The 15,178-nt window shown below is 38.5% G+C and overlaps 1 protein-coding gene across 7 annotated transcripts in view; it reads right to left on the reverse strand.

The window, feature by feature from the left end:
* Positions 1 to 15,178, reverse strand: part of mcf2l2 (MCF.2 cell line derived transforming sequence-like 2) — a 116,495-nt gene that overhangs the window by 11,115 nt on the left and 90,202 nt on the right. For all 7 annotated transcript variants that reach the window (XM_026158154.1, XM_026158153.1, XM_026158157.1 and 4 more), the window contains exons 28-32: positions 10,687 to 10,782; positions 9,437 to 9,535; positions 5,040 to 5,111; positions 4,495 to 4,605; positions 543 to 652 (exon numbers count right to left, since the gene is read on the reverse strand). In XM_026158154.1, coding sequence (XP_026013939.1) covers positions 543 to 652; positions 4,495 to 4,605; positions 5,040 to 5,111; positions 9,437 to 9,535; positions 10,687 to 10,782 — 488 coding nt within the window. The remainder of the gene's footprint in view (positions 1 to 542; positions 653 to 4,494; positions 4,606 to 5,039; positions 5,112 to 9,436; positions 9,536 to 10,686; positions 10,783 to 15,178) is intronic.

Raw genomic sequence — 15,178 nt, forward strand, 5'->3', positions numbered from 1 at the left:
TGGGAATGCTGCCATATTCGGCAGACACGTGCAGTTAAAATCCTACCCCTTTTTCATCTTCCCCTCATTTCCTAAATGTCAAGTGGTCAGTGCCTGCTGCTAACAAGAAGGGAGAACATGGGAAATAATTAAGCTGTGGAGGGGTCCTCCTTTAGGGGGATTGAAATGGGATTTAGTGAAAAAGAAGGGAAAATGAAGAATGGGTGAAGAGGCAATGAGAGATGAGTGTATAGCAGTTGGGGGATGGTTCATGATCATAAAATGTCATGATTTATCTGACAGCTGACATGACTCAGCTGGAGTCGAATGAGTGCAGTTGAGTTACGTTCCTCACTCGGGCAAAAGTTTAATAATGCTAATTGTTGCTGAAATTGTCACACCTGGTTTCAATTCTGGACAAAATCATTTGCAACATTCCGTTTTACTAACTTTCACTCTTAAATAAAGTTTCAAAATGATCCAGTGATGTAGCAAATCATATCTGAGCTTCACTTCTTTACATTTTTTAGCTGATGTGGGCAGCAGACTTAAATGTTGCCTACATTTTTATTGTTGCCTTCCTCGTCTGAAGAGTTGGAGGATTCCTCTGCGCTGGAGGGAATCGTCTCAAAGTCCTCTGTGTCCATGGAAAGAAGACGCCGCTGGGCCCAGCCTGAGGGGAATCAATACACATGATTTACCATTAAAAATGTACTCATAAACAAGGGAGGGCATTAATATGCATCTTGGCAGGTGATGACGCTTCGGGAAAGTAATGTTGCTGTGCAGTCAAATAATTGGTTACATCATCGTGAAAGCTTGATGATTCCGTTTCCAAGAATTCAACCTCAAGCCAAATTTCTCACATTCAGGATGACTTCAATCCCCGTACGAGTCGCAGCCTGCACAAGGGAGGCTGTCACTACCCATACTTCTCACGTTAATAACGACTTTAGCATATGACTGAAGCAGCACATACAGCGCATGCATATTTTAAAATAAGTCTAATATTTATGGTATCAGTGTAAAAAGATTACACTGCTTATCCAGACATCACTCTTGCCTCAGGGAAGAATTGAACTCACAACCTTTTTGAGTACTGGTGCAGTTTGCTGATCTATCAGCACACTGTTGAACGGCAGCAAAAAAGTAAGAGGTTTTCAATGACAACACGGGAAATATTTGAACATTTTTTCCCACAATGGCAGAAAAAAGAAAGAAACACAAGAAAAAACAAACAACAACAAAAACACAGTGCTTATCCCAGCATCAGTTTAAGACAGTTTAAAAGCTGCACAGTGGGTCCAAACACTCACTCTCACACGCCTGGGTTTTGAACACAGGCTTTTGAATTCCAAAACTGCTTCACCAGTTATAATAGTGCAAGGAGCTGTGAGAGCTTGGCATTTGTAAAGCATCATTCTTCAACTTTACAATTTGTTGAAGTAAAGTGCTTTGTAAAAATAAAGAATAAAGCTCTTAAGATGTGATTTTGGTTGTTACATCACCGCAGATCTATTGTGAGTCGCCGCTGGTGTTGTGCTCTCTCTACGTCCTGTTCCAGGTACTGCATCTGCTCCTGTGGAGCCAGTGTCCTGTGCACAGCTGAGTGCACTCAGTCAATCAGCCACTGAGGTGTTTAGACCGGGGGAGAAGAGAGGGCCAGGCCAAAGAGCCTTTTGCTTTGACAGCAATTGAGCAGTGTGGTTCTGAAAGCAGCCGCTTACTCCTTTCGGTAAAGTTTTTTTATTTATTTTTTTATCAGCTTTTTATCAATATATTTTATACCTTTTCTTTAATCAGGTTAAGTTTCGTTGCAGTTTTCTTTTTGTTCTTGATAAAACTACTGCACTAGCCTTTTATTAATTATTGATCTATTTTAAAAAAAAAAAAAGATATATATATATAAAACCTTTGGAATTATATATTAAATTTGTGGTTCTATAAAACTAAGGGAGATTTGAATGTTTCAAGTCTGTCACCACCAGCACCAGGTATTTTCCATTTGACGTCACAGCTAACACCATCACAACACCCCACCAAAGGCAGTAGTGATAATCAGACCTAACTTTGATAACAGTATCTGTTTTCTTCATGGTTTAGGTGGAGTGAGCAGGTTCTTCCACTGCACATCTACTTTCCGTCTCCATTTTACGGTTGCTGAGGTTTGAAATTCATCTCAAGACAGGGCTGCTTGAAAACCAACTTTCTTATTTGTAAATTCACTTCAATTTTATTCATATCGCACCAAATCACAACAGCTTATTTGTGCTTGATGAATTCTGACAGAATGCTGAGTTCAGTGAGTCCCCAAAATTCAAAAAGGAAAAAACAACAAAAAACACAATAAGGAACGCACAAAAACCAAAATGAAATGAAAACAAAAGCATCCATTTATATTCACAGTGTTTATGGGAAACTTCATTTCTTCTGTATGGCAAATTAGGCTAAACGCTGCAAAATCTCCCCCTTTTTTGAGAAATGATGTAGCTACGTTGTCCAGTCAGTCTTTCTTCATAGCTGTATAACTTATGGACAAAAAGCCAGAGTCAGCATATGTGATAAGCTCTCTTATCCTCCTTTCTTTCTTTTTATTTAATCTCTGAAGGCACAAAATAGTCATCAAAATGTGGTCACAAGCCTCTTTCCTTCTCATTTTTATATGGCCTACAATAATTCTGCATAATTTTGAGCAGTTTCAAATTCTTTTGTGATCTATAACAACCACTTGTTTGTTACACTCATATCAAACATTCGGTATGTTTTCAAGTCTGTGGTTTTCCATTATCTTATCACTACTGGTTTAGTATCTGGCTTCAACATCAGATCCCATCTATATATCGTCATTCAGTGTTGGGAAGGTTACTTTTAAAATGTATTCCATTACAGATTACAAAATACATGCCCCAAAATGTATTCTGTAATGTATTCCGTTACGTTACTCGATGAGAGTAATGTATTCTGAATACTTTGGATTACTTAATATATCATCATGCTGTTTACAACTACGTGAATGTACTATTGCTGTGATTTATTACTGTTACTGAAGGTCCACGGCTCCGAACCGTAGTAAAGGGACCTCTGGCTAATAGGTGGGTTTCATGTCGGGCTCGTAGCCGAAAAATAGCTTTACTTTGTTGTCTGGGTCAACTATGCTTGCAAAAGACAGAGAGCGGCGTTGAAAGGCTGCTCCAACGGAACTTATTGTTTCGGAGGAAAACACGAACACGGTGTACAGTCGAGTCTTAATAGTTTACTTACAACTGGGCTCATCAGGCACTCTTCTTGGCTGCAGTGGTTATTTTTATATTTACATGCTTCCAGCTCCCGTTTCTGCTTGATGACAACTCATACTTTTCCTTTTTCTCCCTCCTCGTGCTCACAGACACATAACGTGTATGGCAGTCCATTCTCCCTGCAACACGGACTACACTGCCCATGATTCTACATTCTTAGAGCTATACCTGTAGCATTCTGCCTGTTAGCTTAGCACAACAACAACAACAACAACAACAACAACAACAACAACAACAACAACAACAAAAAGGCGCTCTCTCACCCAGGAAACACAGAGAGAGAGAGCGTCACCCTGTAACCATGGCAACAGCAACGCTGCCACCTGGAACAACAGAACGTAGCTGCCAAACAAAAGCCAAACAGTCCTGACCCGCCACAATATGAAACAGTGAAATACCGCAGTGTAATCCATTTATTTCAACAAAGTAACTGTATTCTAAATACCACCTTTTTAAACGGTAACTGTAACGGAATACAGTTACTCATATTTTGTATTTTAAATACGTAACGGCGGTACATGTATTCCGTTACTCCCCAACACTGTCGTCATTCAACAGTTATTTTTAGCCTTGGAGCCGATGTGGTCGCATGTACAGATTTTCTGTCTGAAAGGCTTCAAAGTTAAAATTTGAAGGTTAACTGTTATTTAATAATATATCTTTGGCACATGTTTTCTTATCTGCCTCTAAATGGGTCTCTGTTCCTGCTTAGGAAACAGCCATAGGTGCTGTTATCATGTTGTTTTTGATTATTTAGAGGTTTACGTTTAAGAGAAGCTGGAGAGGAGATTATACAAGGCCGAGCATGTGCACAGGAAGACAGAAGAAATTAATCATGTTAAATTATTAACATTGTAAAAATGTTCCTCTGATGGGTTTATGAAAGGTTTTTACCACTTCCCTCAAACCAGTTGACATTTGAATTTTCTTTCTTTCTTAAATTTGTTTAAGCTTTATTTAACAAGGGAGTAGAAAAATAAAAACTCTCAACGAAAGCACATCATTACAAGGACACTTGGACTGGTCAGTAGTTTGAAGCCATTTGACAGACATAGCCTCTGTTTATGTTTTTAAAGAAGACAGTCAATGCGATGCAAAAGGAGGACAATTAAAAAACAAAACAAAAAACAAAATATACTTTCACATAAAACTGAAATCAACTCCACAGGATGATAGTCTCTCAAGTGACTGGAGGAGATGAATCCTCCCCTGTAGTTACCTGGTTGGGAAGTGGATCTAGGGACAGCTGAGGTGCCACCAGGACCAGCAGAAGTGCTGCTAGTCATACTCTGACGTTTCCTGACTGCTGCCATAGCGCCGCGCAATGTATCTGGAGGGAAGCCAACTGCTTTATACCAATTTTGTCATCACAACCGTTAAACTGCACCACAAAAACCCAAAACCTGTATTTAAAAAGCACAATTTCTAAAAGTTGCACAATTACATCCAGTCAGTGTGCTGTCTAATAAGAAAACCATGCAACTGTATCCATGCAGAATCAACGAGAAAAAAAAAAAAACAAGCAACAGAAAACACCAAACAACTACCAGGGAAAATCTGTGATCAAAACACACAAAAGCTACACAGACACACACACACAAATGATACCAATTTCATTTGATGCTCATGCACTGACAAAAAGAACATCACAAACCACCTACAAGTCACCAAAGCACGCACGAAATGGAACTACAAACGGTGAAACACATCATCCAGAAATAAAGAAGCACAGTCAATCAAGAAATAACATCTTTCTCCTTGTACCTTCATAACCAAATGGAGTGGGATCACTCTTTATTTCATGCCTTTTGCTCTTTATGCTAGCAGAGAGGGGACCTGGGCAGAGGAAATAACATGCAACAAGAGAATTAATGAGAAACCAGCATATTAGAAAGACGGTTGCATCATCCCAAATCACCTTTCATCAACCTTTTAAAGCCCCTTTTAGACATTAGGAAGCTGTAATATTATTTTCTGTTAAAAACCATTTTGTCATTTAGACATAGGCCATAAGTGGGCTGAATCATCTTAAGACCATTATGACTTTAATTTTTTTTTAAAGAAAAGAGTCATATTTTCCATGCAGTAATAGGCACCTGGATACAGAGTTTCTAAAGATGAGAGCAATTAGTTGACAAAAAATTATTTTTCCATCTTTCCAGCTATATTTAAAAAAATTATTTTTGCTGGAGAATAAATGAAATGGATGCTTTTCTTCAGGGTTTAATTCATGACCATCAGCATAATTAAACAGAATATAGAACTGATGCTGCAGCTGCTTCATTTAAAACCTGAGAATGCAGGCTACATGGTTACCGGTAGCTTCTGACTCTTATGTAATCTCTCATATGTTGTAACTAAAGTATTTTCTGAATCTTTAATGCTGGCAAACATTATTGTTGTGTTTGAATTGTTTTTTTCATCTTTTGTGAGAAATATTTGACCTTTGACCACAAAACATCTATAATTATTGATTCATTGAAAAACAAATCTGCACATACAAAATCAAACTGAAAATGTGTTTTGATTGACGTACTATAAAGCCCCACATGTAATATTGTAATGTGCCTGGTATCATATTTGATACGTGAGTTTCTCCAACCATAATGTATGCAGATGGAAACATGTCTTCTACCCACTGGTGATAATTTGTGCACTGCAGGGAGTAAGCTGGCTTTGAATCCCCCTGACGTGTATGCATGTCCCTAGTTTTTACCAGTAATAGACACAATCAATCATACAATACATACTTTATGTTACTTGGACTTAATGATTAAGAGTTCTACAACTTTTTTTTAGATAAAAACTATATCAAGTAGTTACTGATACAGTACTGTGCAAGAACTCTCTCTCTGAAGTCGCTTAAGCAAGCTTTCTTCTCCTGTTGACTATGTTTTGTTCCATTCTCTGTCAATATGATCCAACAATTGTTTTTCCAGTTTGTACAGCGCTTTGGTCAACGTGTCTTGTTTTTAAATGTGCTTATAGATAAACTGACTTGACTTGAATGACAATGTTGCTTCAACAATGTTGAGTTAGAGTTCTGGGGAGTCATAGGCCACGACTGATCGTGTTCTACTGCATGTTCCAGACATTTCTTCTAATACACTGTCAGTGTGTTAGGGATCATTGTGATGATAAAAAATTAATCACACAACTTCCAGGCGGTTATACAGTGGATCACAATCTGACAGTACCTTTACACATTCATAATTTAATTAATTTTGACAAAATCCCCAAGACCAGTGGCTGAAATGAAAAACCTAAAACCTCTCTTCTGATCTTTGATAAACATATCGACAGCTTATATTTGAAAATTGAATGAATCCCTCCATCAGACCTATTACCTCCGATTTTTAGTTAAATTTTTGTAAAATGTTGGAGTACTTCTGCCTTTTTTCCCTGTCTCCCTTCCTGAAAAATGGCTTCTCCACATCCACCCTTCTATTGAGACTATTTCTACTGACAGTTCTTTGAACATTAGATGTATCAACTGAATGGCCAGATGTTTACCTCCTATTTCTTAATGACATGACTTAAATACCTTATTAGGCCTTTCGCTTCATCTTCTCTACTTGTCCCGTTTCCTCAAGTGTGTTGAGGACTCTCTGCACAGGAAGCCCACACACGCCACATTTTTGGCTAATATCTCTTTGGGAATCATGCTGTTGAAATACTATTTCATGCCTGTCACACTGTGTTATCTTTTGCATTTTTCATAGATTCAAATTAAGAAATGGGAACAAATGATGTGTTTTTGTGAAAGGCTGCTTGTAAGAAAATGCCCAAAGATACAATTTAAAGTTGCTTCTTTGTAGACACAACGTTGGCTCATCCCTTCAACTGGGTGTCTTTTTTTATTCTTGAATGATTCATATGTCAGTGTTAAGCAGCTTTAAAAAAAACCCAAAATATTCCTCTGACACCAGTCAGAGACAGGGACTGAAAATGACTGAAAAAACATCCAAAGAAACTTTGAGGGACCTTAAGAAGGGCTGAAGAACTATTACAAGACCACTTTTAAAAGATAAAAATAAAACCTGGCTCCTTAGAAGCAAAACATAAAGACATGATGTTGAAACACAGCATGGTAACACTAACATCTGTGTAAAAACACTGCCTCAACACCACATTTATTTATTTATTTATTTTTTGCTTCCATATCAGATATCTATCACACCAGAAAAAAGCACAAGTGTTATGAAATACATTAATGATAGCACTGGTCTGTCCAGTGAAGACGTAACAGTGCAGAGTCGTAAAAATAATGTCTCTAAATGGAATTCAGTCTTCATTCATTTTCATTTTTACACCTGTTCTCCTGCTTGTATTTCATGGAAACCACACGTTTATCTTACAAAAATGTTTTAGGCGCTATGAGGGAGTGATGAACAAAATACAGCCCATATGTTCAATTACTCATAATTCACATTTCTCAGTTTTAAATATAAAGCTGCATGCAATTAAAATTACACGGTAGTGCTACAGATTTTCATATCTGTTTCAACAATATCAAGCAATATAGAGTAATATTGTTCCTTGCTTAGCACACAGTGTGGATTAGAATTAAAAATACAGGCCGAAAAGCAACAGCCACGCTCAGACCTCCGCTGAGCACTGTGGCCTGCAGTGCTCTGATCGGTCAGTCTCAGCTGCATGAGGGATAATAAAAGAAATGCAATAAAAAGAGGACAGTGAGACTGAATGGAAATAGTTTTTTTTTAAGTTCAATTTGAATTCTTTTCCTGCCTCTGCCTCCTTGAAAATCAGTGTCTCATCTGTATTCGTAAGAGATATTGCACTTCTATTGCCACTTTTAATGTCACCCTGCGTTCCAAATGTCACCTTATCAAAATTCTTATTTCATTACAGTTGCTTAAAAAAAGTATCTGTACTGAATGCCTGCCCACCTCTCGTCCATCTCTTCTTTCTCTCATTGTGTTTTTAGCAATTCTCTATCAGACATGAATCAAATCTCAAGAGAGGAGAATATGGTGAAGTTGCTGACCAGCTAATTTGCTATTTAGCCAGCAAGCTGATACTAGAAGTGCACTTGTCTCCCAGGGGATGTGCATATGGAAGCTAATTTGGCAAGCTAATGCGCATAATGTATCCATGCTTGTAGCTAACAGAGAAACGTGAGCAAGAACTCTAAAGTGAGCTGTAGATTCAAGTCTGTATGTTGTTGTGGGTCAGAATCACTGTAAGCTTACAGGAGTGATACACATACACGTACTGATCAAACTCATATGTTGCTCTGTATTAGAAATGATTTACTGTTAGCAAAGACACACAAAGAAACTCTGTTTGGCACTCTGTAAATCACACAAAAGACTGGATGTTTAGGCTCTCTCAGATATAATGAGAGGTAAGCTCTAGCCCACCTTTCTCCATAGGTGAAATTATGGGTTAATGTTTAAAACACATCTTTAATTATATATCCTATTTTAGCTGAGTAAACAAAACCCCAAAACAAATTGGCAGGTGTGTGGCAATGCACTATAACCTAGTCACCTGTTTAAAATACAATGAAAAACATTAAAATAACCTCAATACGAAACAAATTTGTCACGGTTTCGATTCACTTGAATTCTCATTGTACAGAAAAGTGGACCCTGGCTCTTTCTTACAATTCCTCTTGGGCAGCTCTTGGCAAGAGGGGTGAAAAACCACTGACTTTTATCAGGAAGAAAACCTCCATCAGAGTCACACTCAGACAGGGTGCCCATCTGCCTCGACTGGTTGGAGGAAAAGAAGTGTGGAGAGAAAATCTCTGCTGAAATCTGTGAAAACATTCAGTTCTCCAAACCTCTCCCTGCATCTGTATTTTTGGAGAATAGGTTTGGTACGGTGGACCAAAGAAAATCAAATCAAATCAAAATCTGGCAATAAAGAAAACAAACAACCGCCATTGTAATGATATTAAAAATGCAAAATGTTCAATTCTTCCTTTTTGATCCAGCCCACAAAACATGTAATTTCTTTTCACTTTAAAATATGTACGATATAGCAATGCATCCTTTTTGTTTGACACTTCACAACTACTTACTGTAATAATTAGAATTCAACCTATTGAGATGCACATCAGTAACAACGCAGCCAATGTGATCAAAATAAGAAAAAGGCTGTAAAGAGCAGGAAGGAACTACAAAGGCTGGTACCTTTTGTGCGCCGTGTAGCGAAGGAGGAGGAGGAAGAGGAAGCAAGAGACGAAGTGAGAGAGAAGCGGCGGGGGACCTCAGCCTCTTTAGCAGCAGGTTCTAAAGCCGGAAAGGGGTCAGGAGGAAAAGAAGAAAGGAAAAAGCACGGGGAGAGAAAGCTTTAGTAACGGGATTTAAAAAGAGGCGAAATGACAAGGAAGAGGAGGATGGACAGCGACTCTGGGCATTAAATAGAATGCAAATCAAAGACAAAGAGAAAGCAGCCTTCACGGTCTTTCTTAGCACTGCCATTTTAATAACCAATCATCTATACATTCTCTAGGAAAGACCATAAAATGCAACTGAGAAAGAAAAATGATTGTTTTGAGAGTTTACTAAGATTTTACTTTCAGAATCTAAGTTTAGACATGCCAATAAAAATTAAATTGGACTGATACAAAAGTCTAAAGTAGAAGGATTCCCTCTTAGTCATCACTAATGAAATAAGTATGATTTTTTTTTGTTTTGTTTTACCTGATGCAACATCACTGCAACACAACAGTGGGATAGTTTTCACTAATTTTAAAGAAAGGTTTCTATCAGTCGACGTGTCTGCCGTCTAGTGACTTAAACGTGACTGGAGTTGACCGTCTTTCAAAACTGCTCTCTCATTCCTCCAACTGTGTCATCAGCGTACCCGTGTGGTCATACTGCTGTGAAACAAAACAAGTCTCTTCTTCCATCAGATATGTTTAAACATATTACAATGTCAAGAGGGCTTTGGTACTGTGAGGTGAAATGCCGTGTAATGCTTCACCATATATTTCTGCCCAGCTACTCTTTGTCTTCATCTGTCCATCACCTGCTGTCAAATCATGCCTCTTCGACAGAACTCCATCCCATTCTTTTCTAAATCACAGTTGTTGCAGTGCAAGCAGGGGCCGATGACACAGACGTGAACAGATAAAAGCACAGACAGAGGAGTGGATGGAGATGCGGTCTTATTATGTGAGATATGGCAGACACTGCAATGCACGTAGAGAAATCCGTGCAAGAACTACGTGGCATGCACCGGAGCGAAAAGACTACAAAGGGCAGATGCTGCTGCCGTTCATGATGATGACAATTATCATTACGATCAACATTATCGTGACAGCAATTATAGATAAAAAGAGCAAACAACAGATGATAATGTTGACAAAGATGCCAGTGATGATGATAAAGATGGCGATACAGGTGGATTTAGCAAGCACTCGGCATATTGCTGTTACCTGCGGGAAGAGACCTCCTGTTGGAAAGTCCTTGCAAGGTGAAATGCTTCCTAGCATTAACAGCCGAGTAGCCTGACTGGCTGGCTGAAGCGTCAGCTACGTAGCAAAGCAAGATTAAGCAGAAGTTAGTACATTAGAGAAAGAAGAAGCAGTTTGAGCGTTGCTTGAAAAGAATAAAGTGATGCAAAGGGTTTATATGGCTGTCAAAGTGCTCTAATAGTATTTCTTGTCTTGACTTGAATTGCAGACTTACTAAACACTTGCAGGTTGTTTATGAAGCAAGTATACTGTACCATATGGAGACACATACCTTTTCCCCATAAGTCAACGTTTCATTACGTCAAACTTATACCTTAGAAAATAAAATACTTAAAAGAGATTTTTCCTCTCACATGTGGTAAACTTGAACTACACCACAAGACATATTTGCCAACACTTTTTCAACTGTTTATTCAACAATAATATCAACAGATTAAAATTAATGTACTGTATCCTTGGACTCGGAGTCAATAGTGGCTCGTTTACCAGAATTAACTTCTTGAAAGAATTTGGCATAATTGTCCATCACTTTGTGACATTGGCATGCAGATAATTTTATGCAATCTTCCATGCAAAGCGTGCAGGATATTTAAGGATTTTTCTCACATACACTGCAACTTTCATTCATTATTCTGACTCACTTACGGTTCGACTTTCAGATAACCTTTTTATCATTTGCTGTCAAAGTGTAAAATCATCATTCTGTCCAAGATGCTTTCGATCATGTGAGGCAGTCAAATCTTCTTCCAACTACTGTGCAGATGATGGAAAGCAGAAAAGTCTGTCATAAAAGCAGATTGTTTCCTAAGACTGATATTTAGGAATCTACTATAGATTATTACTATTTGTTATTATCTGTATTTTGTGCTGTTGAAATATGAAATTATGTCATATTAAACATTGAAGTTAAACGGTACAACTGGCCAAAGGAAGCTAAGTGAAAGAGGGACTTAATTCTTCCATCTTAAACCTTGAATGGATCATCTATGTCCAAAGAAGAGAAGCTAATACTACAAGATAAATGACAATAACAATGAAAACATAGACTTACAAAAATGGAGATTTTGATGAAAGTCTTCACTTCACATCTGTTCAATTTTCCCCTCATAGAGGTTTTTTTTTTTTTGGAAAACACATAACACATTGAGCCACTTTCCTCAGATAATAACTATGGCTAAAGTTCCCTAACCACAGCCATCAGTCCAGAGAAACTCAATAATTGACATTTTTTTAAGGAATGTGAAAGAGTTTTAGCAAAAAAAGGATTGAGACCCCATCAAAATCTGACATATTTTCATGTAAACGCGAGATGTTTCAGGGTCTTGAAATATTTATAATAACCACACAATAATTTTTACCCTGTAAAATGAAAAGAATATTTCAGTTTCTCCACTGCTTCTAGGTCAGCAGCTATACTGAAGCAGATTAGAAGTCATTGACCATGTTCACTCCTTTGTACATAGACTATGCACTGTATAAAATTGAAGCCTCTGGTTCTGTGGGCCTAAAAGTGCTCGCTGCAACCGTTAATTACATCTTTTATCTACAGTGTATGCTTTGTAAAAAATGTCATATTTTTGTATGTGGGGGTTTTTTTTGTCCAATGAAGCATTGCTCAGATGATCCATGGATTTAAACAACTCATCAGGGGCTTGTACACATAAAGCCCTATATTCACCTATTAGAAAGATGTATGTGCCTCATGCTTCTAGTGGAACATTGCTTACCAAGTAGCACTCTAAGCATGGGAAACATGGCATCAGAACTAAGTGAAACTGTCAGTAGTCACATTGTTATTCTGAGCAAAGGCTGGCTTTCTCAAAGCCAAAGTATGGCTACACTGAGGATTTCTAAGGGAGCAGTGCATGGCTCACACCATCAAAAGATCAATACATCAAGCTTTGTTTACTGAAGACCAGAAAAGCTACTTCATCTTAAATACACAATAAACATGATAAATAAAGCAGGTCGGCAATCAGCAAAAGTCCTGCTAAAAAAAGAAAAAGGATTTACTGATAAATCCAAGACAGAGACTCGAGATTGGTTGTCAGATTTTGCAGAGTCCATGCTGTCACTCAAACAAAAGAGCTGCTAATACATGACAAATATTGCAATCAAATATTTTATACTGTATTTAGTTTAAAACAAGTGTATATATTCCTGCACCTTCACAATGAGCCTTTCAGCCTGATTAACTGCTCAAGCAAGTCTGCATGATAAAGTGCTAAGTGCTGGTCCGACTACCACGGACCTCAGAGCTCTCAGCCTCATATCTTTGGAACGCTCTCCCACACTGCATTCACAGTATTCTTTGTTTCTATCTTTAAACCATTTCTTAAAACACACCTTGTTAAGATTGTACATTCAGTTTTATTTTGTATTTTTGACTGTTAATTCTGTAAAGGTTTTCTAATTGTCACTGTATGCAGCATTATTATTATTATTATCATTATTATTATGTAGGATAGTGAGCTGGACCCTTATATGGGTTTCAATAAGCAACAGGAGGTAGAGCAGGTCACCTACAAATTGGAAGGTTGGTAGTTCGATCCCAGTCAGCTCCAGTCTGCATTTCACATATCATGGAGCAAGATGCTAACCCCAAGTTGCTCTCCAATGCATCCATCAGAGTATGAATGTGTGAATGTTAGATAGAAAGAACTTACATAGGAAAAGCATAGAAAAAAGTGCTTGTATGACTGGGTGAGGCAAGTTGTATAAAAGCGCTTTGAGCGCTCAGTTAAGAGTAGAAAAGCACTATATAAGAACTAGTGCATGTAGCAAGCCCACTATTAATTACTGTGTGGGATAAGTATGCCCAGCCAACACCACATTTCACATTTCACCTAATCACTGTTTGCCTATACATGCAATTTTTAATGGCACTAAGAAAACACCACACTGGGGATTACTGTAGAGAAGATAAAACCATAGCACATGTTTTGCTGTACTATCAGAAATATGAGAAGCCATGCGATTTAAAACCCTATTTTTTTTTTCACTCCATGGTGCAATAGTTTACACATTTACCTAACAATTAAAACATCTCTAGTTTGAACACAAATCCCTTGAGGGTTGTGTCAGATGCGGCATCTGAAAACGCTACCCTTCTCTCACCCCAACCAGTTGCGGCTGATGGCTGCCCCTCCCTGAGCCTGGTTCTACCGGAGGTTTCTTCCTGTTAAAAGGGAGTTTTTCCTTCCCACTGTTGCCAAAGTGCTTGCTCACAGGGGGTCATGTGATTGTTGGGTTTTTCTCTGTATTATTGTAGGATCTACCTTATAATATAAAGCACCTTGAGGCGACTGTTGTTGGGATTTGGCGCTGTATAAATAAAACTGAATCGAACTGAACCTTTTGGTACTCCTTGTGAGCAGCTAAATGTAGCTTTTTTCATTTTTGTTGGAATTTTTTTAGCAACATTCTGGTCCACACTACATAACAGCTGGTGACGATAAAGTACCGTGACACACGGTACATCACTGCTGTGATTTCTGGGTAATCATTAGTGAAAAGCAGTTCATCAGCACTGAGATGTCACTGCAAAGTGTTTCTGTTTGCTCAGTCTGTCTAGGAAAACTTCATAGCATAAAACTACACTCAGATAACAGTTCAATGCAAAGCATTATCAACAAGAAATAGATGGGATTAGAAGGAATCCAGGACGGAAAACTGAGTAAGAATCAAAGACGAGAAGGAATGTGAGAACTAAGGAGAAGTAAAAGGGATGCACAGAGTGAATTAAAGAGAGATGACTGATGAAAAGTAAATGGCTGGAAGCTGACAGAAGAAGGAATAAACAGCACAAGACAGAAACATAAAGAAGTAGGGGAAAGAGAGAATAGAGCAGGAGGTGACAATGGATGGCAGGAGACAGACAGGTTGGTTTTATAATATGCGGGGCGATTGTGGCTCAAGAGTTGGGTGTTCGTCTTGTAATCGGAAGGTTGCCGGTTCGAGCCCCGGCTTGGACAGTCTCTGTCGTTGTGTCCTTGGGCAAGACACTTCATCTACCGCCTAATGGTGATGGCCAGAGGGGCCGATGGCGCAATATGGCAGCCTCGCCTCTGTCAGTCTGCCCCAGGGCAGCTGTGGCTAAAACTGTAGCTGCCTTCACCAGTGTGTGAATGTGAGAGTGAATGAATAGTGGAATTGTAAAGCGCTTTGAGGGGTCTCGAAAAGCACTATATAAATGCAATCCATTATTATTATTATTATAGAGGCCAGCCTCACATTTGAAGGGCGATACCCAAAGCAGCAGCCACTGTCAGCATTCCCTAACCTTTAACTTCCTGCTAGCATTTGGGACTGTGCGAGTGGTAAAGAAAATTCAGTGTGAGAGCATGGCAGGGTGGAGAAAATCCATAAAAAGAAAGCAGAAACAGTGAACACTTACTAAGTTACTGAAACCTACCTTTGAAAAACTGCTGTAGGGCAAACCACACCTTCAGTG

Source organism: Astatotilapia calliptera, chromosome 23 (assembly GCF_900246225.1).
Source record: "Astatotilapia calliptera chromosome 23, fAstCal1.2, whole genome shotgun sequence".
Classification (NCBI taxonomy): domain Eukaryota; kingdom Metazoa; phylum Chordata; class Actinopteri; order Cichliformes; family Cichlidae; genus Astatotilapia; species Astatotilapia calliptera.